The sequence below is a fragment of the Equus caballus genome, chromosome 20, assembly GCF_041296265.1.
Source record: "Equus caballus isolate H_3958 breed thoroughbred chromosome 20, TB-T2T, whole genome shotgun sequence".
In the NCBI taxonomy this organism is placed as follows: Eukaryota; Metazoa; Chordata; class Mammalia; order Perissodactyla; family Equidae; genus Equus; species Equus caballus.
Genome location: NC_091703.1, coordinates 65,331,347 through 65,358,451, shown reverse-complemented (window position 1 = coordinate 65,358,451; position 27,105 = coordinate 65,331,347). Strand labels below are relative to the sequence as shown.

At 42.2% G+C, this 27,105-nt stretch overlaps 1 protein-coding gene across 3 annotated transcripts in view; it reads left to right on the top strand.

Moving 5' to 3' along the window:
• Positions 1-27,105, top strand: part of COL9A1 (collagen type IX alpha 1 chain) — an 82,214-nt gene that overhangs the window by 53,539 nt on the left and 1,570 nt on the right. For all 3 annotated transcript variants that reach the window (XM_070245774.1, XM_023625142.2, XM_023625143.2), the window contains 9 exons: positions 4,260-4,313; positions 4,859-4,930; positions 5,444-5,479; positions 6,166-6,210; positions 7,583-7,615; positions 10,652-10,798; positions 11,034-11,088; positions 12,747-12,935; positions 19,491-19,568. In XM_070245774.1, the coding sequence (XP_070101875.1) occupies positions 4,260-4,313; positions 4,859-4,930; positions 5,444-5,479; positions 6,166-6,210; positions 7,583-7,615; positions 10,652-10,798; positions 11,034-11,088; positions 12,747-12,935; positions 19,491-19,568 (709 nt within the window). The remainder of the gene's footprint in view (positions 1-4,259; positions 4,314-4,858; positions 4,931-5,443; positions 5,480-6,165; positions 6,211-7,582; positions 7,616-10,651; positions 10,799-11,033; positions 11,089-12,746; positions 12,936-19,490; positions 19,569-27,105) is intronic.

The window sequence follows — 27,105 nt, the reverse complement described above, 5'->3', positions numbered from 1 at the left end:
GCTTCTGTGCTTGAGGGAATATGTAAACCTACACTAGAGAGAAATACAAACCATATCATGCTGTAAAAGTGAATAGAGTTTTAAAATAACTTTGTGGCAAACCTAAAAATTATCATGTAGCAGGACTAATATGATCTTCTAATGTTAATATGAAAATGAGATTGTAAAGGCAACGCTCTATAGAAATCATAATTAATCTTCCAGGTTGATCAGCATCCTTTATGCCAGAGACAGGTACTTAGTGTATAATACAGACTAAGTATAGCGATTTATCATTTCCCACTTTTAAAATTCGCAAGGTACTAGGATAGTGTTCGTTCTTTGGCTAGTTACCATTTTGTGTAAACAGGCAAATACAACCACCATCACAATCTAGGGCACAATGGAATAAAATCCACTTTCTTTGTAAAATAATTATGACAACAGAACTATAATGAAATTGATTTTTTCTATGATATTTTAAAAGTCTAATAGTTCCATTTAAAAGGGAGACTTCCAAATTGAATTATTTGTCTGTATTTTTTGAAGTGAGTTTCACAAAGCAGCTTCCGGTACTTGTTTATAAAGAATGTGCCTTCTTGGTGATCAATGGTCTTGACAGAAACAAGGACTTCAGACTTGTTTTTCCAAGCGCAACTTGTGCTTTTAAAGAGAATTGGGATATTTGAAAGGCAGAGAACATTTAGTTAAACATTTGATTAAAAAACATGACTTTGATTTCTTTAGTCCTTTGAAATAAATAATAACTAACACTTCTATAGTTCTCAGTATGATCCAGACACTGTGCTAAGTATTTTGTGAATCGATTCAGTTCTCTCAGAAGCCCTGAGATAGGTACTGTTTTTATCCCCATTTTATACATGAGGAAACTGAGGCACAGAGGGGTTAAGTTGGGTGCCCGCAGTTAGCTCATGCACAGCAGAGCCAGGCTTCAGAGCTGGCAATGGGGCTGGGTGTCCGCACCCTCATTCTGCCCTCCTGAGGCCCTGACAGTTCAAGTCAAGGCTCCACAGGATGGTTTTTATTTGAAGTTAGCTTGCCAAATTCCAATGGTATAGACATATTTAGCAATTTTTAAATTTTAATATTTATGGAGCTTTTATAGGGAGCATTTAACAAAAATCTAAGTAAAGCTGGTGAAAACAAACCAACACAACATAAGCCCAGATTCTTGGGTCATGCCCCAGATCTACAGAATCAGAATCTGGGAGAGAGGGGTGGACCATGGAGGGAGAATGGGGAGATGGAGTAGCGGAAGAGATCCAGTGATACGTATTTCTAAAACACTCCTTGGGGATTCTGCCGCACAGCCAGAGCGGGGAATCACTGGTGGAGGGTCTGCCTCTCCTTTTACAACCTTGACTGGCTTCCTGACTAGGGATGAACGGGCAGGTGTGTCTGAACATGTTGGAGAGACAGGTGATGATGGTACAGAGCAGCCAAGAGAAAACAGAGCCTCTGTCCTTGCGTTTTTAATGGTCGGATTTTGCCTTTTTTCTGGTGCCTTCCAATTCTCTTGTTGAAAATCATAACTCCTGTTGTCATGGGTTTGTCAATATTAGCACTGGGCGGAATAGCCATTTTTCTACCAGCCGCCCTCACCCACGTCTGAGGATGTGGTTATCACCACAGCTGTTGAAACCCGGGAGACTTGTGATTTATTTAGCACCCCGTGGTTAGCAGGTCACGGTTAATTGCTCCCTCCAGAATGTGTTCAGTTTAATTTACGTTTTTAGAGATTCCTATTTATATCTTGATTATTCCTGTTCATCTTAATTGCAGGTGAAATTGCAGAACTTAGAGAAGAATGTGCATGTTTTTAGAATACATAGAAATACGCAGAAGAATGGCCATCAGAAAATCTTGCCCTAGCACTTTGTTCGTGGCTATTTGGTCATTGTTGGGAAAATAAACATTACCTTTTTTCACACTGAGAAGATTTCTATAGAAATACCTAAGTTTAGAAGAGCCAAGCATTTATAGGATCGAAGTGAAATAAAAATGAGGAGCCACATGCTCTTCACTGCAGTAACGGAGGAGTAAATGGCCACAGCTTCCCCCATCCCTCCCCCGTCCCGCCATCCCTCCCCCGTCCCGCATGAGTCGGGCTCTCATAGTACAGAAGCTCAGCAGAGCAGGCGGACTGTACTAGGGTCCTGAGCCCTTCATATGTTTTATCAGGGGCCTGCCAGTGGCTGGAAAATATTTATGAACTGAATAATAAGAGCTCATGAAGGATAGAGGAAATAAGATTCTAGCAGAGAAAATCTTTGTCTTTGACTGGAAAGATAATTAATCTCTCCAAAAATAAATGAAAGGTTATATAGTCCTTTATTTTAATTTAGCCCTTTGGTTTGTGGAAGAGAGAAAAAGTACCTTACTCATCTTTATTTTGCATGAGATGGCATAATGGTTCATTTATTTAGAAGGGAATGCTTGAGGTTGTGTCAAGATTATTTTTCCCACCAATGGTGACTAATTGTTCTGTGAATTAAAGTCACGTTAGCCTGATGACATTTATGATCTCAGTCATGATGCAGTTCAGAAAATATTTGAACATTCCATCAGAGCAGATATAGTAAAGAAAATCTGAGGCCGGCCTGGTGGCGTAGTGGTTAAGTTTGTGCCCTCTGGTTTGGTGGCCCGGGGTTTGCTGGTTTGGATCCTGGGTGCAGACCCACACATCACTCATCAAGCCATGCTGTGGCAGCATCCCACATAGAAGACCTAGAAGGATGTACAACTAGGATACACAACTATGTACTGGGGCTTTGGGGAGGAAAAAAAGAAGGGAAGATTGGCAACAGATATTAGCTCAGGGCCAATCTTCCTCACCAAAAACCATTAAAAAAAGAGGATCTGTCTTGAACTCTAAGTGCTGGGCCAAATTAATGGGGTGGAACCCCATCTTTATATTTATAAATGGATAGAAAACTCTATCGCAGAGGTTGGCTTTCATCTAGACTTACATCTTTCCAGCATCCATCCTCATGGGGTGCTGCTTCTGCCTTCCAAGCTGCTCACTAGGGTTAAGGAGCAATGTATTGTCCAAACTCATACACTACATGGGTTGCTTATGTAAACATTTTTGAAATGTATTTAAAAACATTTGGTTTAAATCACCTAGAAGTCATGTGAAAGCACGCCAAGAAATTACAGCTCATAGCTAGAGACTTGTAATGTGGCAAACGTTTCTTAATCCTGTAGAGAAATTGAAAATTCAGAAGGTTTGTGGATCTTGACACCTGGTTCAACTTATAGACAAATGAGTAGCGTAGGAATCAGATCAGGATGATCTTCTCAGAAACATTTATGAATATTAAGCATTAATATGAAGTTGTGTCATTTTAAAGAAAAATGCACTCAAAAGACTACTTTCATTTTTATATACATTGTCGAGGAAATGTGATTATTTATCCCATAACCTCAGAGTTCAGCTTAGTTGAACATGCGTTAGAAAGAAAACAAGCTTATATCAGACTGCATAAAACTGTACAAAGTTCTTGGGGAAAGAAATCGAAGATTTGTGTGTCTCCCTTTTCAAAGGGCTTAAGAGTTTCAAATAAAAAATTGAAATTGGCTCACAAGATGAAATTAGAATGTTGCTTTTGGCGTAACGTCATTATAAATTGTGCTTTCCAAATTCTATTTAATCTTTGAAGACATGCTTAGAACAAGAATGAGTAGAACAAAGAATTTTTTTATCTCAGAAGCTTTATAAATTCCTGCTATGTATGTCTTTTTGAAGTTGCAGTAGTAATTTAAGGGCAAATGTCTCTGTCCTGTGTCTCTTTTTTCACTCCTGAAGTTCAACATCGTTTGCCAGATGTTGCTTTCAAGTTTCCTGTAGACCTGAAATTTACTCTTGAGTTTTAGGCATTATGTGAAATTCAAAATTAACAAACCTTCATCACCTCAAGAACACCTAGTGTGTATGAGAGGATAACACACGTACGCAGATAACTGTAAATAAGTTCAATGCTTAAAATTACTACTTGCCGCATCATCTGGATACTGTTTCTATCTAGGGGTCTGGACTCATGATGAACAGCATTAGAGTGCTCGCTGCACGATGAACACGGAGGGGGCTCAGGCCCCCTATGCAAGGGTCTCTGCCTGCAGTTGAGGACGGGGAGAATGCTCTGATGACTTTTATATTTAAGCAAAACCCAGGGAGAATGTTATTTTGTTGACATAGTGCTTAAGCATTTGAGTGTTGGCGAACTGTCCAGGTGACAGTCAGGTGTGTGTTTTTCCAGGGCAGCCGAGGAGAAATAGGACCAGTCGGACCCCCAGGCCCACCAGGTAAACTGGTAAGTAATATCTCCAGTCTCCAGCACTTTCTGGGCTTCATGCAAAGCGCGGTGAATTTTAAAAAATAAGCAAGGAGAGGAAAACAGCTTACAAAGGGCAATTTAATCATCTTTACTTGACTTCTATTGTGAGGTGAATGTGTGAAAATGTAAATATGGAATTTCAGATTACACCGGGGGGACCCTCAGAGCGTATTTTAATCCGTGTGGTCTGTAGCGTGCATTTTAAAGCCGGCAGAGACGCGAATGGCTGCGTTTCGCCTCTGGTTGTTCTTGGAACCGGACAGAGCTGTGCGTGAATGCTGCCTTTCACTTCTGCAAACACAAGCGCTTGTTTACGCAGCCGGAGCAGCTGACCGTCCGCGGCAGGGGCTCCGCTGAAAGGGCCGCTGTTGGGAAGGACCGCGCTCGCGACGGGAAGGGGGCTGCTCCCGGGGAGGGTGGGAGGGCAGAGCTAGGCCGACCGCGGAGTCCACACACCCAGGGCTTGTGTGCCGTGGCTGCTGCAGTAACCGTCATTCTGGGGACTCGTGTTTGCTTTTCAGGGTTCTCTCGGTAGCCCTGGCCTCCCCGGCTTGCCTGGCCCCCCTGGACTGCCTGGGATGAGAGGTGACAGGGTAAGGTATCTACTCCTCCAGGAAGTCCCTCATCTGGAAGGGTGATTTCTACTGCGTGGAGAAACCAAGCTCGCTTTTGGCCCAATGGAGAATTTTTCTAGAATTTATCATAGAGTGCTATCAAGAAAGGTATTTTAAAATACTGAGAGTTGAGATTAAGAAGCAAAAAATCTATTAATATTACTAATTTTTCGGAAAGAAAAAAACCCCGAGAAAAGCAAATATTCAAGTTACAGTCACTCATCCTATAGTTCTAAATTTACATTCCTACTAGTCAGATTTTATGTGGATGTGATCAGAGAGAGCCCCAAATTGCCAGCGATGTTTGGACCCTTGTCAGTTTCTCCATCTCTTACCTGACTCTTGGTAGGTGGGGAGGCAGGGAGTTCTCTTCCAGCACATTATTCTTACTTGTGCTTATCCTCTAGTCCGACAAGGGGAGTTGGTTCATTTGAAATTATACAGTTAAAAATCCCAAAATACTGACAAAGCCTTATATCTTGTTCATTACAGGGTGTAGTCGGTGAACCTGGTCCAAAGGGTGAGCAGGTGGGTGGCATCATTTGAATCCTGCGAATTGTGGCGTTTGACATGCATTAATGCGCCTCGCCAGCTGGAGGCGCTGGCTGGTCTGTGGGTGTCAGGGACACGGTGGAGGCTAGCAGCTTTTCTCAATATGCTCCCTAGTGAGTGACACCTAGTTTAGTCGGTCTATGGCCTTATCTACTATTTTAAGAAGCTGGCGCTAATGATGCCTCTGCCTCCAGGACTCACATTGTCCTTCCCTTGAAAAGAGTGGCCCTGTCTCTCTCATTCACCGGGTTGGTTTACTCGTGTCTGATGGAGCCTTCCATAGCCACATCGTGATGTTTTAAGTTTTTCTTTCTCAAGACCTCAGCAAATAAACTATGCATGTGAATTCAACTTAGTCCTTTCTCTGAGTTCCTTTTTCTACTGTGAGTGCCCTTTTTCAAGGATTACCTAATTATAAAATTGCTGGATGCATGCATTAATTCTTAACCTTAGCAGAAACTCAGCCTTGCCTTCTGGCTTTTCTCTGGACTGTTTCTGATTTGGACTGACAGCTAGCCTGGAAAGCCATGGAGAGCATTTCCTATTTCTGCACAGTCCTGGGAGCGCTGTGGGCGCTTGTGAATGTGTGTCAATGTTGACTGGTTAAAATTGAGCTAAGAGGCTACAAATTTTAAAATGTGATTTTTAATCTTAATTTTTAGGGTGCCTCTGGTGAAGAAGGTGAAACAGGAGAAAGGGGTGAACTTGTAAGTTTTTTTTTCCTGGTTAATCTTGGAGCCTTACCAGTTTGGAACTGTATTAGAAACACAAATTATTTCTTTTCTCTGACACTGTTATCCTCATTGCCTGCTTTAAAGGCAAGATGTTTCTCATATAAACTAACAGATGACTCCCCAATGTTACAGCCAAGGTCAGGTAAAGCAGAGGGGACATACCCCAAAATTGATAGGCCTGGCCTTGAATGTTGGGAGAACAAAGTGTTCCCTTATAGATGGCGAATTTTCTTGTGGCCTTACATCTAGACATTCACGCTGATTCTTACATGACTAGAAAGTCTAAGAAGAGTGCATCTCATGGAAACGAAATTAGAATTTTATTCTAGTTGGAAAGCTGTGGCTCACAGTGTGCCCGTGGGCATTCTCTCTGGTCTAAAACCTTCCCAACAAAGGACTCCATCTCCAGAAGATGCTGCTAAGTCTGCAGGCAGCAGGAAGAATGGGAGAGGCCATCTTTACTGCAGAACTGCTCCAGCCATCTGCTGGCTCTCCCCAAGGTTTCGACGCAATCCGACAGGACCAGCGTGGAAACCGATGTCTGCTGCTTTGGGGTGGGGAGGAGAAATTTCTCATGAGATGGTTTCAGGGAGCTTTTAGTGCAGGAAGAAATTCTGGTAATGTTTTATTCAGATTTTCAGGATTTAGAGTTACTATAAGTGTAACATCTGAATTAGGCAAAGCTTCCTAACTATTAAGTAAATTTTTAAAAAAGATTATTTCAATTTACTTTCTGTTAAAATTAGTCATTTTATGGGCTAAGAGCATGTTTTGAATCATTCTGCTTTGTAGTGGAGATGAACTGATATGCTAAAACTTGAGCTGAATTCATGTCTAGAATTAGTGGTGGGAGATTTTCAGGTTTTTTTCTAAGCATAAAAACATGCATATTTGGTCGCATAAACTTTTGAGGGATGAGTTTTAAAATATGGTTAGAGTTTCATAATGAAGTCATCAGGTTTAAATTCTGTTATATTTCATTACAGCATGATAGTTTAATATCTTCCTATTTACATATTTTAATTGTTATCCCCTAGCATTTTAGATCTGGATGGAGCCTTAGAAAGCTCTGATTCAACCCTCTTATTTCACAGAGAAGTTAGCCAAGGGCTGGAAGGTCACAGGGCTCACACAGGGTCACAAAGTTAACTAGCAGAACTAGGACTAGAAACCAAAGTTCTAGAACCTACTGGGTTTTTTTTTTTTTTTTTTTTTTTACGGTGCTAGGGTTTGTTTGTTCATGGTTTTCTATAGATTTCAGCAGCCCAATAACCTTTTAAATGTTTTTAGTAAACTTTCAAATGTGAATACATTGTTCTAATATAATTTTGTTTTATTGATTTAGGGAGATATAGGATTACCCGGCCCAAAGGGATCTGTAAGTATAATGAACAGTAATGGTATAAAAAATAAAAACATCAGTAAAGCTCTAGAAAATGCAGTGCTTTGCTTTACAAAATCATTCTAAAATTCAATTCTTAAAGGACTTACCTTCAAAGAAATTAATGACTAAATTTATTCTTTAAGTTATAGATTAATCCATTCCCAGGGAAAAAACCTCACAACAGTGTAAATGGATCTGCCTTTTGAACTAACCACTCTAAAGGACTTTTTTTCATATTATAGGAGGCTCAGTGAGTATGACATGGTAATTTCTTCCACAAATGGGTCATTTTAAAAGAACTGACTCATGCTTTGTGGGCACATGAGTATAAGCACATGTCATTGGCAGTTATACCACTGCCATTATTTCAGTGATTTTCTTAATCTCGTGTGTGTTCTAGGTGGGAAAGTAAGATAAGGGCATACTGCACAAGAAAATAGAGAATTATTAGAGCTCGAAGATGATCATCTCATTCAATTCATCATCTTACCGAAACTAAACTGATGTCCTTAGAGAAGAGATGTATTTAGAATTATAGAACCAATTATAGCAAACCTGGGATGATTTTCTCATTTGAAAGGAATGCCCATCTAATAGAATAAGGAATTTAAGATAGTAGAAGGAGAAAAGATGAAGCTCAGACCTCCATCTCAAATGCCACTACCACCAGCTTCCAGTTACTCTCTCAGTCCATCCTATTTCTGGAATCTCCCTCACGCCTCTCTGTCGCTGTCCAGCATATCCTCGTGGCATCCAAAGTAATCTCGATAAAAAGATAAAGCCCACTATTTATCCATTCTATGCTTAAAACCCTTCAAGAATGATATTTTATAGACTAAAATCAGACTTTTAGCAAAGTATACAAAGCCTTCGATGAAGAGGTCTCCGCCTCTCCAGCCTCATCTCCTGCCTGTAGAACTCCCTCTGTCTGCCATTTTTCTTGCTTGGCTGGCTGCTCTGTAACGCCCTGTGCTGTTCTAGCCTGGAGCATGGTTCCTCTTGCCTTAGAGTAGCCACCTCTATGTAAGCATTCAGCGCATCCTCAGCCCAACTTTCTCCAGGAGGACCCACCCAGACTTGGTTACAGTGCGCGGGCTCCTCACACACCAGTGAGATGGAAATTGTTACATTGTATTAACTTACCTATCTACAGAGGCCTCTAAACACCATGTGGCAGTCTCAAGCTCAAGTAACATCTTTATGCCTGAGAATCTTTGACAGAATGGTTTAAGATTGAGAAAAACGTAAAGAGTAAACATTGATAGAATTTGGTCATAGAAGTCCTACTTTACTATCCAGAAATAATCAGTAATGTTCAATGATAAGAATTCAAGCTATAAAAGAAAACAGTGAATGAACAATGCAGTGGTCAAAATGAGTTAATTTCATTTAAATTTGGTTACAATACTAGAAATTAGCTCTTGATTTATCACCCCTCCCTTTCTACCCCTGTTTTCTCTGATGCAGCCCAGGTAATCCTGATGAAATTGCAGGGTACTGTCCCAGAATCAGGAGAAATAGTTACTAACAGAAGGACTTTCTCTCTCCTTGGTGATTTCAGCAGACAGACTTGATGAGCCGGTGAAGTCTGTGCCAATTTCTGCTACAGTGTCCCATTCCTCAGTGAAGGAGTCCTTTCCCAAAGAACAGGGCCCTTCAGAGGGCCTGCCATGTTGGCCCTTGATCTCTTCATCAGAAAAGTCCTGTCGCTCGTTCTAGAAATTTTCCAGACGTTGCCAGCAACATCATGCACTCTGATTGATCTCCTTTGTTTTCTGCCAGTTCTGAAGTGCATTTCTGACTTCGTTCAGAAGATGTCACAGTTCTGCACCCCAGAATTCCCCAGCCTTCCATAGACATCTAGCTCTCCCTGCTGACACTCTTTCAGGAAGTTGTTTAAGCCGTAATTTCTTCATAGAAGCAATTTGGGCAGGTTGACTTAGATGAGTATCAACGTTTTGCATAAAGAGAGATTGGGAAAGCGCCCTGGCTGAGCCTCGCTTAGCTGTGTCTAGTGAAAGCATTGCTTCATCCCCTTCTTCCCTTCAGTTTAGAGCACGTTTGGAAGAGTTGGCTCTTTCTAGATGGATGAAAAGAAGCAGCATTGGGCTGCTTCGTGAGCCTTCCAGTCCTGCACACCAGCACCCCTGGCGCCGCCCGTCCTTTCATCTTCTCATTCTTATTCTGTAAACAGCAGTACGTTGTAACTACTGTGCCACAGATGCCACCGCAGGTGGTTCAGCAAAAAGTGAATTAATTTAGTCTCTTTTAAAAGCAGTTATTGTAGATGAAGACTTTTAAAAATGCCTTTAGTGGCTTGCTTTCAGGAAAAAAAAAATCTAACTGGTATATGCTTTTGTGCTAAGGAAACAGTTTATTTTTAACCTTTTCAATATTTAGATTTTTAACTTCCTCAATACTTAGATAAATGGTGGACTCACTCTTTTTGTTCCAGTATTTTAAATGCATTAATTTTAAAGACAGCATTTTAAATGTACCATTTTAACTGTATTCATTTAGTTTATCTTAGTATTTTACAGTTCCTGGATACATCTGCCTTCCTCAAATTCTCCAAAGAATGTTATAAAAGCTAAATAACCTATACTCTTGGAAATATCTTTATTTTATGTTTTCTTCATTGATGATATGCAAAGCAACGTGTCTTGTATGGACTCGGTGGCCTTTTTGTAGCCAGAAAAAGTTAACAAGTCTTATTCAAAACTAACTTGCTCTTAGGAAGTAGCTTAAAGTATGACAGATGTGGTTTTAAAAATGTGCTATTCCAGTTAACGTTTTGAAGTAATAACCAAAAAGAAAGAGTATTTACAAGTTTACTAGAACTGGAATTCTCAGAGACCCAGTCGTTGGGTGGCATCTGTGTCTTTACCCTGAGGATTTGTAACCCCTGAATGTAGCTTCTTAGCAGACAGAATGTCAGTAAACCGGGAGTTTCATGTGAGAGCTTGTGTTAATGTTAAGCAGACGCTGTCTGTGTTACCCTGGGTGTTACAATGTGTCGTTTTATTCTAGGCGGGTAACCCTGGGGAGCCTGGCTCGAGGGGGCCTGAAGGAAGTCGGGGGCTTCCTGGAGAGGAAGGACCAAGAGGACCTCCCGGACCGAGAGGCGTGCAGGGAGAACAGGGCGCCACCGGCCTGCCCGGTGTCCAGGGCCCTCCAGTGAGTGGTGGGCAGCCCTGGGGTTTCCCTTTGGAGACTCCATCCCATGGCAGCTGGGGGTGGGGCTGACGGTGAGGGGGCAGCCGGGCTGGACCAGACAGCAACTCCTCAGCAGCAGGGGCCAGCTCTCCTGCAAAGCCAGCCGCCGGGTCCTTGCTGAGCCTGTCAGTTTAGGAGGTACAATGTCCTCTTTGTGGTTCCGTGTGTGAACTGTCTGTCTTCTCTTCTGTCCCAGGGTAGAGCTCCAACAGACCAGCACATCAAGCAGGTTTGCATGAGAGTGATGCAAGGTGAATAACGCACAGTGGCTTGACTTGCTGTATGCTTGAAAGGGGGAGATTTTGCATAATAGTAATGTCAATTCTGTTGTATCCAGTTTGTTGCCATCCACAATAACTCAGAGCCTCAAAGAAAAATATTACCTTTCTGTCTTTGCCTGGATTTTCTTTTTTTTTTTTTTCCCAAGGGGGTTAATTTACAAGAAGGTACACACACATGCACACACAGACTCACATACAGCTTTTTTCTCCCTTTGGAACACAAATTCTCGGGATCTTTCCCTCCTTAACATCCTACACACAGTGGATCCCTGGCACTGACCTCGAATCTCTCTGTAGACTGTATGAGAAGGAAAGGAGGGACTCTGTGCCCAGAGGAAGCAAAAGGACATTCTCTCTACTCGTGAACCGCAAATGTAGAAAATCAATAGCTAGTATTTTACCAAAATGGTGATATATTTTCACATTTGTTAACCTTTATCTAAATTCGCCTGTAGCTATGACGATTGCTAGTTGTCATAGCCATTTTGGAATCGATCTAGTTCTGAAACCACACAGTCACGGAGGATGTGTGAAAACACCGTATCACTGAGTAGAACCTGTAACGGGGCCTTCTAACAAATAATTGTCTTAGTCTGGTCGGAATTGATTCTATCATGAAGAAATACTCTTCTTCTGTATGTTCAGGAGATAGTATAGTTTGTCTAGTAGACTTGCAAGGCTTTTCATAATGAAATTGTCACCTCTATATTTGAAAATTAATATTGCAGACGTTTTGTCTTGAAAGGCTATTTCAATTTTAGATGTTACATATCTGGAAAATTGATTTTATGCTAACTCTTACTTACATAAGGCAAACTCAGACTACTCGCATTTAAACAATTTAAAAATGTTGGTTAGAAATGTGCTTTCAATTCATATTCTTCTCCACACCCTAAAGCTTTAAAAAATATTACACTAGACTATTTCCTTAGAGTATTTTAATGGGAAAGTTTTCTTGTTCTCCATGGTTTTAGTGGATGGTTCTTAATCTATTTACTGGTTCTTGAAAAAGCCCACACAGTTATTAATTTTTAAGTCAGACTGTGACCATTCCCAAGAAGCAGGCTATTTTTAATGCCTGTTGTCTATTCCAAGCATGAAAAAACTTTTGAGAGGAGAATTTATAAGAAGTCACGAATCCTCAGGATATTTCAGGTTACTTATTCAAACTAAAAATGTGAGGCTAGGTCTCAAATGGTGTGTCAGTACTAATTCTGGGCAACGTCCTTGGCTTTTAAAAAGCTTCTGGACATCCACTTCTACCTGTGTTAAGAAACTCATTTTCTTCCTGTTCTGGGTTTTCAGCCAGGAAGCCAGGATTCAGGTGGCGCACTCATCCTTTTAGAACACCGCTGACCCCTAAGCCCTGCTCTCTGAGGTTTTTATCCCCCACCCCTTGTCTCACAACAGCAGGACCAAATATTTCCAGGGAGAGCTGAGTGCACAGCACCAGTGAGCTTCCTGGCAGAAAGCCCACAGAAATAGGATCCATTTTATTCATTGCTCACCACCAATTCTGAAACTCTGGTGACACATTTAGAAAAAAGGCACTTGAAATACCTCTCTTTTCATTTAAATTACTTTCATGTTTCTGACTTTTCTGGACCATTTTGTTTATTATCTTTTAGAGCATCTTGCTGAGATGGCTGCTAGTCTCAAGCATCCAGACTCCGGGGCCTCTGGCCTCCCTGGCAGGCCTGGTCCCCCGGGTCCCCCTGGACCCCCTGGAGAGAATGGTTTCCCAGGCCAGATGGGACCTCGTGGCCTCCCAGGCATTAAAGGGCCCCCCGGCGCTCTAGGTTTGAAGGGACCTAAAGGTAAGTCATTTTGCCCAGGTGGAGCCAAGGAACACGCACTGTCCTTTTTCAGATGCATTCGCGTGTCCTGCCAAGCTCCAAATATCCCGTGAGATGAGAAGGTGCATTGTTCTCTTTAACAGCGGTCGTTGTAAAGATTAGAAAACTGTTATAGGATATGCTCTTGACCGTGCTGTATGACCACAGTAGACCATACTAGAATCAAGGTTCCTTGACTTTTAGTACTGATCTTTTTCAGTTACACTCTGCCTCAGTCACAGTTCAAAATAAACTTGACAGGATCTGGTAAAGGATCACTCAGCTATTTTCTTTTTGAGACCCTAAAATCATTGTAGAGCTCTTCTAAGATGATAACCAAGCTTAGAATGTTTGTATCGTTACTTGAACTAAGTCAGATTTGTTAGCATGACGTAAGAAAAATTACTTCATGAATGGAAGCTGCATCCCTCTTCTTTTAAAAAGTGACACTGGATATTTAGTTTTGGTGGGCTTTTTTTGGCTCTGAAATATAATGTAACTTTATTCCTTCCTTAACATGTGAGAGGGAGAGTTTGTTTCCTCCCTTTTATTTAAAGCGTATCTGGCCTTTGCGTCCAGTGTTTTGCAGAACAATAGGATTGTGAGTGGGGTGGGTCTTCAGCAGGACTTGCGGAAGGACTGTTTGCTGCAGATGGCGTGGGTAGTTGGGGCGAGTCAGTATGTCAGCCTGGGGCTGTGTGTCCCGGGTAATTTACAGAGAGGACTGAGTAGAGTGAGGAGTCTGTATCCTGATGAGTGACTGACAGCTCTCTGGGGAACTTCAGAAAGACGCAGCATCACGAACACGAGAGGGAGTTTTATTTTTTAAACGGTGGTGCTCCAATTAGGGATAAACATTGTGGTGTGAAGGTCAGAGGGCAGGCAAGCTGCCTTTCTGGATCTCTAAATGAATTGCTGATGCATTTGGCTGACTACGCTCTCAGCTGGAACAATTTTGTTAATTATATTTGATTTTTTTCCTTTTTTTTTGGCATGTGCAGAGCTGCATGTTAAAAAACAAGCCGTAATTGGGGCCTCTTGTAAGCTTGGCACAATTTCAAGGTTTTCAGAGGCCAGATGAAGTCAAATACGGGGAGAGCTCAGAGTTCATCTTGAGGAGAACTGGATATTTTCTCTGAAAGAGGCACACAGCCACTCACGTCTGTCCTGCTTTCAGCTACTAGTTCAGGAATCGTTTCATAGGCTCGCTCTGTGGTTAGTCACCATTTGCTTTGTAAACCGTTTCTCAGACACTCTGCTGCCTCGGGCAGGTTGTTGGGCTCAAGCCCACTCCAGGCTTTCCTGAGCTCACTCCAGAGCAGCATTTCCAACACAGTGGGCCCTGGAGCATCAGTGTCGTCCGGGACCGTCTGAGGCGTGCAGATGCTCCAGTCCCCAGACTCACTGAATGGGAAGCCTGGAGGCGGCCCAGTGCTCTGTGCTCTGCCCAGCCTGCCGGGGGTTAGGACATAGCTCATGTGCTGGTGTAGAGCACCCGCCCATCTTCCCATTGGAAAGGAGCACCTTGCATGGGCTATCGAAATCATAGCCCTCATTTTTGGCTAAAAGGAAGTCCCTTTATTTGGGGCAGAGCTTAGCTTTGAGTTAGTAAGAGAACTCTCTTGAAGCCCCATTTTATTCTCCGAGAAACAAAAATGTCTGTCTACTTGCTATGCCAGGAGAGTGCCTACAGCTGCGTTTCTCAGCCTGGGCTGCTCTCCGGAATCACCTGAGGGGCTTCAGAACTCTCCAGGTCCGGGTCCCCTTCCCAGAGATTCTGACTTAACGGGTCTCAGCGTCAGGCTTTAAAAATATTCCCCAGGTGACTTTCATTTGCACCCAGGGCTGGGAACCACTGGGAACCAGGTGACTGTTCCGGGCGTTCTGGGACGCCCTTGCAGATGGAACAGCGGCTGGTGGGGTAGCAGAGGAACCTTATTTTGAAGGGAAGAAAAATGTATTTCTATATTTGGAAGCTGGATGATGTCTCTACACTGAGTTCATTCATCAAGATAGTTTGATCGTATGAGGGACTTCCCCTAATTTTCTACAGTATTTATGGCATAGTCTAGAATCTAGACGTGATAGAGTCCTTTTCTTTTTTCTAAAGGGCTTTGTCTCCCCACCCTCCCCTATCCCTGTCTTGTCATGGGGTTCTTTTAAAGCAGCATCTTCTCTCAGTTTTACTTCTGATCACTTTTTAAGAATTTGGGGTGTGGGCAGAAAGGAGTGATCAGATTTTCTTTATCCATCAACGCTGTCACACATTTGGAAATACGTGATTCTAGGTGACTTGACTCACCTTTCTTGTCCCACCACATGCGTTAACAGTGGTATTTAATAGAAAACAGATAGAGTTCTCCTTTCCAAAGGTTTTAGATCAAATTTTCCCTGAGAATAAACACCCCACCATTTGAAATTTAAATGTTTAGCCAATTAGAGAAGGAATGTGTTTTGTTGTCCCCTGTGGCCTTTTTTCATGCCTAATAAAGAAGGATCTGTCATATAGTCACTTTGAGAGTCTTTTTCCAGAGAAATTGCTACATAAATAACAAACAAATAAGTTTTACTAAAGCTTTTAACAGTTCAGGCTATGTCTTAATCAAATCACTGTTTTCCTCCTAAAAAAAATTACTCTGAAAAACACAGTGGAACGTTTTCAGTAGGAGCTAGTAGAAATGCCCCTCAAATCACACTCAAAGCTTAAGTCATAATTATTTTTGTTTTTCATTGACATGTTTTATACAGTATCACACAAATGTGTTAGGGCCAAGGCCCATGCTGCGTGTCATTTTATGTGCTTACTCAAGCAGAAACGTGAGAGGCATCGAACTGGCTCGATGCTCACTTTGCTTAGCATTGCTAGTCTTTCATGTCAGAAACACTGTTTTTAAATATTCAGGGTTTGGATTAATTTTAAGTCCCTTTGAATAAGGCTGCATATCCTTTTAGATATTTTAGTGTGAGTCGAATAGACGTGTCAATATATAAATGTACGCTTGAGAAAGTACACATGTCATAACTGTGACCAACACCTTTTAAATAGTAATCTGTTCACAGGGAGATGGAACATCAGTTACAGCTTTCAAATAAACGAAATAAATAGCAACTATGGAGCAATGAGAATTTCTTGAGTTTTAGCTACTTCATTCATAATGAGCTGGTTTTCTACTCAAACTGCATATTTTCCTTCATGCCTTATCTAAAGCCTATTTTACAAGCTTTTTATGTGTACCTTGTGACTCCTTGTGTATGTGTATTATGTGTGTTTTGTATTCATGTGTCCACAAAGGCGGACCTTTAGTTCCTTGAGCTGGTTTTTGTGCATCTTAAAAGAAGACGTGAGCAGGGTTTGGAGAAGTGGCTTAACCTTGGCGATCCAGGGAACCGGCTGCGGGCACGGTCTGCTGTGGAGCAGCCTGTGGCTTCATCTTGGAGCCCGTCGGAAATGTGTTTTTCTATGACCGATAACCAGAGGACAGCATGACAACTAAGACAGCCCTCTTATTCCTTGCAGCCAGCATTTCCAAGCTGGTGTGGCTTCACGCTGAAATGTGTGTAACTTTCACCGTTAGTGTGAAAGTTGCATTTTAATTTACAATCTTCGTCTCATAGCTTCAGAAAATATGGCACATTTAAAGATTCTCTCTCATTGCCAGCCTCCAGAATTACAGAGATATGGCATTTAAATTGCTAAGTTAACAGGAGTGCTGAAGCCGTTAGTTTTCAAAATGCTAATTGTCCTATCTTCCTAATACAGCAAGGCCACATTGATGATGAGCTTAAAGAAACCAGCTTACATGCATATGAGTTCACCCGGAACTCTGTATCCGTATACAGTATTTTATATAGATTTAAATTCTTCCGAAAATGTAGTTGATTCATCATAAAAATATTCATACAAGGACATTCATAGCTAAAATCAAAATATGGTGGCTATTTAAACATTCACTTCACAATTAGAGATTTCTGACTGACTAATGTGCGTTGTACGGGTAGTTTTCCTATTTTAGTTGCATACATGTCTTTGTTTTTTAGACGATAAACTTGACTCCATATTAAATGAGGTTTGGCTGATGGGGATGTTTGGAAAAAATGATTTTGTATAGAATTTGTTGTAAAATCATGGCACCTTCTAAAAGTGTAATGAGATAATGATGGGATACTGTGCTAATGGGGTAGGGGAATTGAGCCTCCTGCTAGAGCAGCTAACTAAGGAGGGGCCGCGTTGTTAATGAGGCTGCGGTTCCGGGTTTGGTCTCTGCAGGGGCCAAGATAATTAAGGCAACTTTGTTCCATGGCTGCTGAATCCCCAAGTTCAATCAACTGTCTTGCAAATTCACATGGTTGGTTGTAATCCAAAGCATATTCCCCATAAATAATGAGTCAGTAGTGAAATGTGGGCACTTTTGACAGCACACTTCAGATTTTGAAAATTCATTAATTTATTTTTGGTAGTACTAAATTTACATTGTTCAAGAATTTGAAAATGTATAAAAAGATATTTGATGACGGGTTTCTCTCCCCGTCGGTCTCCCATCTGCCCAGCTTCCTTTGTTCTTCCCGTTAGGTGATCGCTGTTGCTAATGTCTTACGTATGCGTGCTAGTGATGATGTACAGGAATATATGCATATATGTTTTCCGGACATCCTTTACAAAATGAAATCACATCGTCCTTTAGTAAGCGCTCTGGACCTTGCTTTTTTCCCTTAACAATATGTCTTGGAAAAGAGACAATACGTCCTTTCAAAGAGAGTCCTGGTTCTCCACAGCTGCATAGTATTCCGTTCTGTAGATGCACCATGAGGTATTTAACCCTTTAATGGACACTTAGATTGTTTCCAGTCTTCTGCCGTTACGTCAAGGCTGCAGTGAAAACGTTGTCTACATTTCACTTTTGTATAATTATCAACATCAGCTCTATATGTCTAGGATAAATTCCTAGAAGCAGAATTGCTGGGTAAAATGGTACTTCCATTTGTAATTTTGATAGGTATTGTCTAATTGCCCTCCAAGAGACTGTAACAATTTAGTCTTATCCGCAATATACAATAGTGTATTTTTCCACAGACTTGCTGGCATATGTTTAATTAAACTCTGGAATTTTTGCTGATCTTCTAGGTTAAAATAGCATCCTGTTATTCTTAATTTATACTAATTTTGTTTTGAGAGTGAAGTCAGGAAAGCCGCTTTTATTTCCCTTTAGTGACTTTCTTGCTCATGCTTTCTGCTTATTTGTTATTGTCATTGGCCTTTTTGTATTGATTTGAGTAACTCTTCGTATTTTGAATCATACGACAAAGGCCGACTCAAATCTGAGGTTATAAAATAATTCTCTTTTGTTTTCTTCTGATTTTTAAATTACATTTAATATTTTATCCATTTGTAATTCATCCTGGATTATGGTGTGAGGAATAGATCCAACTTTTTTTTCCAGTTGGCTACCCACTTTTTAACTAACACTATTTATTGAATTATTCAACTTTTTCTCACTTTAAGGTGCCACCTTTATTACAAACCAAACTCCTATATGTATTGGGCCTGTTTTGGGGTCTTCTATTCTGTTTTACTGGTCTGTCCATTCATGTCCCAAGTACCACAACGTTTTCACTGGTTTAGTATCTGGTAGGGTTAATTCTTTTCATGTTGCTTTTTCTTTTGGAGTGTTTATGGCTACTCTGGGTTATGTATTTTTCTATACAAACTTCAGAATCACCTCTTTGGCTAAAAAAATATGTATTTTTATTGGGATCATGATGAAAATTCGGCTTAGGGAGAACTGACAACTTTTTATGATGATGTTCCATCTAAAAATATTTTCAAGTCTTTGTATCCTTTAGAAATGTTGATTTTTTTTCATATTGGATTTGTGTATTTCTGATTAAAGTTATTCCTAGCTATTTAATATTTTAATTCCTATGATAAATGAGATCTGTTTTTACTACATCTTATTACTGGTTCTTGTTCGTATATATGAAAATTACTGATTTCCATATATTAATTTCTTACCTTGCTATTTTACTGAATTCTCTTATTGTTTGTAGCAGATTTTGAGTTGATTTTCTAGGGTTTAAGATATATACTCATATCACTTGAAAATGGGGATGCTTTTAACTCCTCAAACCAAATGATAAATGATAGCGCTGGAGTGGGCATCTTCCTAATGTTCTGACTATGGTGGAACTGCCTCTCGTGTCCCCCTTAGGCATGATGCCACCTTTGGGTAGAGGTGGTGTCTTATTTCATGGTAAGAGGGTAGCCATGATTCTTATTTTATTGAATGTTTATCAGGAATGCATGTTCAGTTTTTTCAAATGTCTTTTCAGCATCCATGGATATGATCACTTGATTTTTCCCCTTAGATCTGTTAGTATAATTAACTTGATTTCTGCCCTGCTACATGCTTACTACAACCTAGTTTGTAGCAACTTCATGACCTTTTGGTTTCTAAATTTTGGCTTTGGTTAAAGCTTAAAAATATGGAACTTTATTCTAATAGATATACAGAAAAATAACATTTCTCTACTGAAATGCAGGTGACTTGGGAGAAAGAGGGGAACGTGGCCCTCCAGGAAGGGGTCCAAAAGGTCTTCCCGGAGCTACGGGTCTCCCAGGTAAGCGTGTGGTGTATGTGCGGGACGAGGTGGAGGAGTCGGTAGAAGCGGGTAGTCTGAATTGGGTAACATTTAAAGAATTCCTCTTTGTTTACTTAAGCATATTAAGTGATACTCAATAATGGCTGGCATTGATTTTTCAAGGCCAACTTCCGTGAAGAGTTAAATGATCTATAAATCATGTCTGTATCTTTTGTGAGAAAATAAGTATCAGGACTTGAATATTAATTTCTTGAATAAGTAGATGCTTTAAAAAAATTGTGTCAAGGTCCAGCCACAGTGCACTTGTTATAAAGTTCTGAAGGAATGGGGCCCTATCCATTTCCAGCCCCACTGATAGTTTCCTGTTTATTTTTTTTAACTGAAAAGTCAGAGCAACAGGAAAATTAATCCAAGTTTACAAACTATTCATGTTGCACAGGGAGTAACTGGAATTTTATTTTAAAAGCTCCTGTTGCAGACATGCTGACCTTCCAGAAACCCATATCCCCCAAAATAAACCTGAACATTCCTGCTCGGCCCCATGGATACACGCACAAACCACAAAGCGCAGCTGCGTCGGCTGAGCGACAAAGGAGCCTGTGTGTGGAGAGCCTGGGTTCCCTCACTGGGCCTCTCTTCTCTCCACACACTGGTCCTCTGTCGCTGGAATCGGGCTGCAGCAGCCTCTCCACCGGGCACTGACTTACAGCCCAGACGCAGAAGCCGCAGGCAGGGCCGCGAGCCAGGCCTGCTCAGAGCAGGAAAGATGTGCAGCCTCCCAGCAGCTTCTCTTAGAGCTGCTGAGGCGGTGGCTGGGGAGCTCCCGCGCCCTGGAGCTGAGGAGAGGGGATTCGAGGGGTCGTTCAGGAAGGGGGTGTACACGCATTTCCCAGTGAATTTGGAAAACTTGGTTAAGGGAAAATTAGAAAAAGAAATGATCATCTTCTGATTCTGCCAGAGGCTTACATATTCAATCATGGCTATAATTGCAGCTCCAAACATCATTGCTTTCTAATTATCCATTTCATTGCTCTTGGGGATTGCTTTCTCATTAAATATTTTTTAAAAAAAATATGAATACATTTGGAGATAGCTCAAACACTGCATTTCTAAAACTGTGATCCATGGGCCTGTCAAGATGTTTTCACAAACTGATAAATTTTTATGATTGGAAAAGGAAAGAATATCTGGTTGGAGCTAAAGGGAACCAAGAGAGGAAGATTTTAGCATATGGTGAAGTCTGGAGTCACTGATGGATGTTCAGAAAAGAAAAAAACAAAACAGACCTTACTGAGTGCTTTTCTCCTTTATAAATGGTAGCAGTAGGAGGTTTTAGAGCTGATAAAATATCATCATTACAATTTACTTAATTATCTCTATACCTATAGGATAGCCTTACAATTTCTCTTCCACCCATTTTGTTGACAAATCACTTAACATCGACTTGCACTATGGGCAACATTTTCCTTTATCAAAAATCGATAATGGTGTCTGGGGACTCTTATTTGCAAAAAATCTGTTGATAAACCACATTATAAGTTTAAAAATGGGAAGATGGCAGAGGACCCGCTGTGTGTGTGCAGAGTCCCAGGCCGCCACCAGGAGCGCATCACCGCCCACGGGCAGCCCTCGGAGCTGCCGCATCTGCCCTGAGCCAGGAGAGTGACAGTGCTCCGCCCGCCCAGGGGCTCTGCTGATTTGCTTTTAGGATGTCAGACAAACAGGTCCAGGCAGAATGGCAAGGTAGGACAAGCGCACCAGTGGCAGCTCTACCTGGCCCTCATCTTGTCTCCCTTGTGAAAATTGAAAATTTAGAAAAATACATATTATAGCTGGTCTTGCCTTTAATACTTCAATCTGATTTGTTAAAAATGTTATGGGCTCCCTTCTCAGGACAACGAAACCCTGCCCTGTGCTTTTTCTTTCTGCCTCCTGCCCGTCCTTGCCCCTCCATTCCTGGTACCACTCTGAAGTCTGCTCTTTCTTTTTCTGTCCTCTGGTTACATTTTTTTTTTTTTTAAAGATTGGCACCTGAGCTAACAACTGTTGCCAATCTTCTTTTTTTTTTTTTCCTGCTTTTTCTCCCTAAATCCCCCAAGTACATAGTTGTATATTTCAGTTGTGGGTCCTTCTAGTTGTGGTCTCTGGTTACATTTTAATTGAGAGGATAGTTGACATTATTGAGGGAAAAATCTGAGCTCCACATTATTTTTTAAAAGTTTAGGCTACCTTTCCAGAAGGTGCGATTTCTCAGTGCTGCAGCTCTGGGCGCAGGTGCGCGGTCGTCTCCCTCTCTGAGGGCCCGCGGGCGCTTTGCTGCTCAGCTCGCAGGCTCCTGTCCGCACTGCGAATATGCGCAGCCAGTGATTTCTCGAATCAATCAAGTCCCTGAACAGGAGCTTTTGGGTCATTCCTCCCCTAGAGCCAGTTTCTCTGAAAGTGGGCTATTTTGAGTGTGGAGTACACAATTCAGGCATCCTGGCTCAAATCTTGACTCTGTCACTTACCAGCTTTGTGACATTGGGGAAGTTACTGAATTGCTCTGTGCCTCAGTTTCCCTATTTATAAAATAGTGATAGTAATATCTCCCTGATAGTGTCCGAGAATTAAAAGAAAATGGATGTAAAGTGCTCAGGACAGTTTCTGGCCATGGTAGGTGCTCAAGAAATTTAGGTTATCAATGCTGTTATTAATGTAACAAATCCACTTCTGCTTTTGAGGTGAAGGAAGGAGAGATGGGGGCAAAGCTGGACCCTGGTTGCGCCCTCGCAGCATTTTCCTCCTGCTCTGGGTCAGCAGGAATATGTTGTTCCCCCTAGAGTCAGCAGTGCCCCCTGCACCTCAGACCTCCCCTTCCAGAACGTCTGCTTTACTTCTGATCACAGATGCCAGTCCTGGTTGGCAGCGAATCATTCTACTGGCTCATTGTCCTCTGACAGGTGGACCAGGTTTAATTTCCCTGGTTGAGCTGAGAATGTGATTTCTGGTCTCTCACAAACCTAACAGTTATAGGATTTTAGGAGCCAGAGGAAACTTCAATAGGACTTTGTGCAGGAATGTGTCCAGAACCTTCTAGATAAATATACATCTTACCTGAAAGCAAGATCCTGCAGAACAGGATATTCTTCAACCTTCTTTGTTGTAGCTATGGTTGGATTTGAGACTCAAATTCTCCCTAATAGAAAAAGTCCATTTGATCATCCTTCTTGGTGCTGACATATCTATTTGAAAAATGTAACGAATACCTCCTTGTTTACCAGCTATCGGAGGTCCTTTGTTCTTCCTGGACAGTTTCAGTTCTCGCTCCCCCGTATCTCTCAGTCCATTCAGTGTTGAGCATCATGTGGCCCCTTGGGGTTGCCATACTGAGTTCCCTAATCTGGGCGGAAGGTGACTGTTACAGCCATTCCGTTGGCTGTCATTTGGCTGAAGTGCTCTATTGTGGAAAATGCACACAGAAAACATCAGTTTGCTTCTCACAGCCAGAGCAGGGGGCGGGTGTTGAAGGGGCCGGGGAGAGCCCTGCTCCCCCATTGCTGTCGGCTCCCCTGCTCACAGCGCTTCCTTTGCTTCTCTGCAGGACGGGGCAGTAACCAGGCCTGCTGCAGAGTCACGCAGGGGATCTGTGTATGTGTTAATACTTGCAGAACTCAGACTGGTGCCTGGCACATGACAAACCTCCTGCAAATTTAGCTGTTGTGATGATCGTCATTCCTCTTTTTATATTTGGGAAAATACAGACTTACAAGGTCCCTGGCCCTGACAAAGTCTCTCAGGAAATAAGTGATCGAGGCAAATCTTCATGCTTCCTGAGTCCTAGTTCACGTAGTGGACAAGATGATGGGCTGGCTGTCCAGAGTAGGATTCATTTGTCCTTGCCACCCAGCCATCTGACTTTGGCAGTTGCTTGATTGGGTTGTCTCCAGAAGAGTTACTCTTTGTGCTGCTGCCGCCACGCTTGCCCATTTGGGACCAGTTCCTTTGTACTCTGAGGATTTTGAGGAAAAATATTTAATAATGGGTCCTGACTTCCTCTTTGTGGATTCAGACTCACGAGGGAAAGGAGTAAGTTAAATGAGGAGTCGTGTGTGGCCCCAGGAGGGTGACTTGTGAGCTAAGATGCTTCCCTTCTTGGACGTGCAGGGCAGAGCCAGCTTTGCGCTGGGCCACGCTAGGCCACTGGGCTAGGCAGGTGTCTTGTGCAAAACCTGCATACAAGTGGCCTTTGTTTGTGAATATTGAGTGGAAAAAACTCCCCAAAACAAACGGCACACTCAGCTTAGGCTTCAGTTTAACAGTAGTCATTTATCCTATTTCCATTACTATTCCATTGCTGCTATTTTATTTGGCTGTGGGGATCTTATGTAAACCAGCCTCTTTACACCAATTCCTGAAACATATATGCTTTGTCAAACACCACCAGAGTCAGCTCAGCATAAGGAAATATAAGAAAGTCCCCAGACATACAGTGGATAAACTGTCACAAACCCTATACAATGCTGAGAATCATTTGCTGGTTTTATTTTTTTAAGTCTGCACGCACAGTCCCTCTCATTCTGCAGCAGGTATTAAATCCTTCTGAATGTGCCCATGGGGACTGGCCTCCTTTGATGTAACATGACTCCCCTCTAGTGTTTGCACAGAGAATGACAGACATTCATTTTTAAAAATCATGAACTGTGTGGCGATAGTATATATATTTTTTTAAGGTACAGTTTTTGGAGAGGAAGAGTGGCCCTGAGCTAATATCTGTTCCAATCTTCCTCTTTTCTTTTCCTCCCCAAAGCCCCAGTACATAGCTGCATATCCTGGTTGCAAGTCATTCTAGTTCTTCTATGGGGACATCACCACACCATAGCTTGATAAGTGGTGCATAGGTCTGTGCCCAGGATCCGAACCCGTGGACCCTGGGCCACTTGTCCACGGGGCCGGCCCCTTGGCAATAATATTTTTATACATCCTCGAAATTGCAGAAAACAGTGTGGTCATTAGGCGGTTAGTATGGCTAACCCACTGTGAGGCCGACAAAGCAGAGTGAGAACGCTTTGGATCCGTGCCTTCTCTTCTTGTTCAGAGTTGAAAGTAGTTTATAGGTGTTTGCTGACACAGCTGCTGGACTTCTTGAATCACCTGGACTGTGACAGTGTTACCCCAAACTAGGCTCCCACAGAATAATTGTGGGGCACCTTTGAGAGCAAGTGCCCAGGTCAGGGCTCCCGGAAGCTGACGGTCTGCCACGTGGAGGTTCTCTGGCCGTGTCTGCAGGACAAACCCTCAGGAAAATGTCTTTAGTTTCCTATGGCAGTTAGAGCTCCACAAGAACTGAGACTAACTCTTGGCAATTGTGCCTCTTTCTACAAAGAACACCACCAGCACAACACATGCACACACCCTCAGCAGAGTTAGCAAATCAACGGGTGTGGAGATACAGTTAGACTGGAGTGTGGTAAAGGGCCCTCGTTTCTAACTCCACCACTGTCTGGCTATGTGACTATGGACAATTATTTAGCTTTCCTAACTTTCAGTTTACACTTGAGGAAAACAGGATCAATGATGAGCATAGCGCATGGTGCACGGCAAAGTGGAAGCATTTTCTAAGTATTGGTGATGATGATGATGGTGGTGGTGATGATGATGGTGATGATGATGACGATGATGACTTCACCCAAAACTCCAGTGGGTAGATTGTTGCGTTTGCCAAAGGGAGAATTGGGTGAGATGTACTTTACTTAAAATAAATCAGGGGTAGACAGGATGGCTTCACCAACTGTTTCCTCAAAGGCTGAGCAGGAATCTGGAAGAAATGCAGCCAGTGACAGAACCTCTCCTGGAGCGGGTAGAAATGGGGAACTAAACATGAACATCTAGAAAGCTTTCCTCTGCTTCTAACATTGTTTGTGTATTAGAGAATAAATTCCGTTAAGTTCAAGATTTTAGGCAGGAGGCTGGCTCTACAAAGGTTAAATAAAAATTTGAATTAGTTGCTAACACTGAAAATTGAGAGAGGTTTATTTAAAAACTCAGCTTCCTAGCTTCCTTTGGGGGTCATCAGAGGTTCTGGCGGCCCGTGTTCCCTCCCAGCAGCTATTGGTGGAGCTGAGCGTCCACTCTCCAGGTCAGCACAGGCCTTGGTCCTCCCTGTGTCTCCCTGACATGGACGTGGGACATCAGGAGCCGATTTTCATTACTCTTGTGCTGTCAGTTTTCTTCTAGTAAAGACAGCAGGGAATTTCTTAATCCAGGGCCGTTTTTTCTTACTACATTAGGGGTCAGCAAACTTTTTCTGTAAAGGGCCAGATTTGTTGGCTGTGAGGGCCGTGTGGTCTCTTTTGCAGTTACTCAACTCTGTGCTTGTGGTGCAAAAGCAGCCATAGGCCATATAAACCAGTGACGGTGGCTATGTCCTGATAAGCTATCTACAGAAGCAGGGGTTGCCCGTGGGCTCCGGTTGGCCCACCTGATCTCTATTAACTGCCTCTCTCCTGTGGTCTTTCGGTTTGTGGCCTCTCCTTGGGGCATTTTCTCCTCCTAATCTTGATTTGATTTTGTTAAGGCAGACCTGGTGTGTCTCAGTGGGGACATTGCTGCTGATAAGGTGCGTGAACATTACCTCTTATATGTATTTATATCTGGCCTATCTTTTACACCTTAGAAAATCAACCTTTATCAGCCCCCAGGGTCAGCAGATCTGACTCGGCTCTGCCCAAGGCAGGATTCTGCCAGCGCCCTGTCTACAAGTGCAGTGGGTTAGGGAGAAGCTTTCTCCGGGGACTCGTCTTTAGAGGAAAACACACAGACATCTCAGTATAGTCGAACGAAAGCTTATGGGATACATGAGGGATAAAGCCTTGAGATGGATAGAGTCAACGATAATCATTCTCTTAAAACTTACTGTTGTTTTATCCTATGATTTGAGTGGATCTAATTGTAAACATAACAGGAAAAATGAGATGTTATACGTCAAATGGGATCTCTAACCTACCTTCCTTCTAAAAGTATGTGAGGTATATGTGCTAAGACCACTTGATAAGACCAGACCACTATAATAAGACCAATGAAAGACATCTGTAAGAAGACCACTAAATTAGGAAAAGAAAACTAAAAACCGCTGAGAAAGAAGGAAAGGGGCCCACCCTGAGCAGGTGTGTAATTGGACATGTGGACCTGGCTGTCACCTTTTTGGCTGAAAGGCCCAGTTAAGATGGCTGAGATGGAATGAGGGTCTCTGTAAACTACATTATCCTGGCAAATACAATTTGTTTTACACTGATTTCTTATCGCCACCCTTGCAGTAATGTATGAAAGCACTGCTGGTGTGATGGGGTCAACTGTCAGCAGAAATTCCTCTTTGGTCGGGGGTTCCATGTTCCATTGAGGGGACCAAACAACCTCTGAACGTGACACAAGGATGAAATGTCGCCGGGGAGCTTAAGCCATGGTGAAGTTCATGGAGGGGTCAGCCCCTGATGAGAAGAACACCATGGACCTTTGTAGGGCACATTGCACAGTCTCCTAAAAGACCTTAATCAATGATAGCCTCATAATTGTAATGATA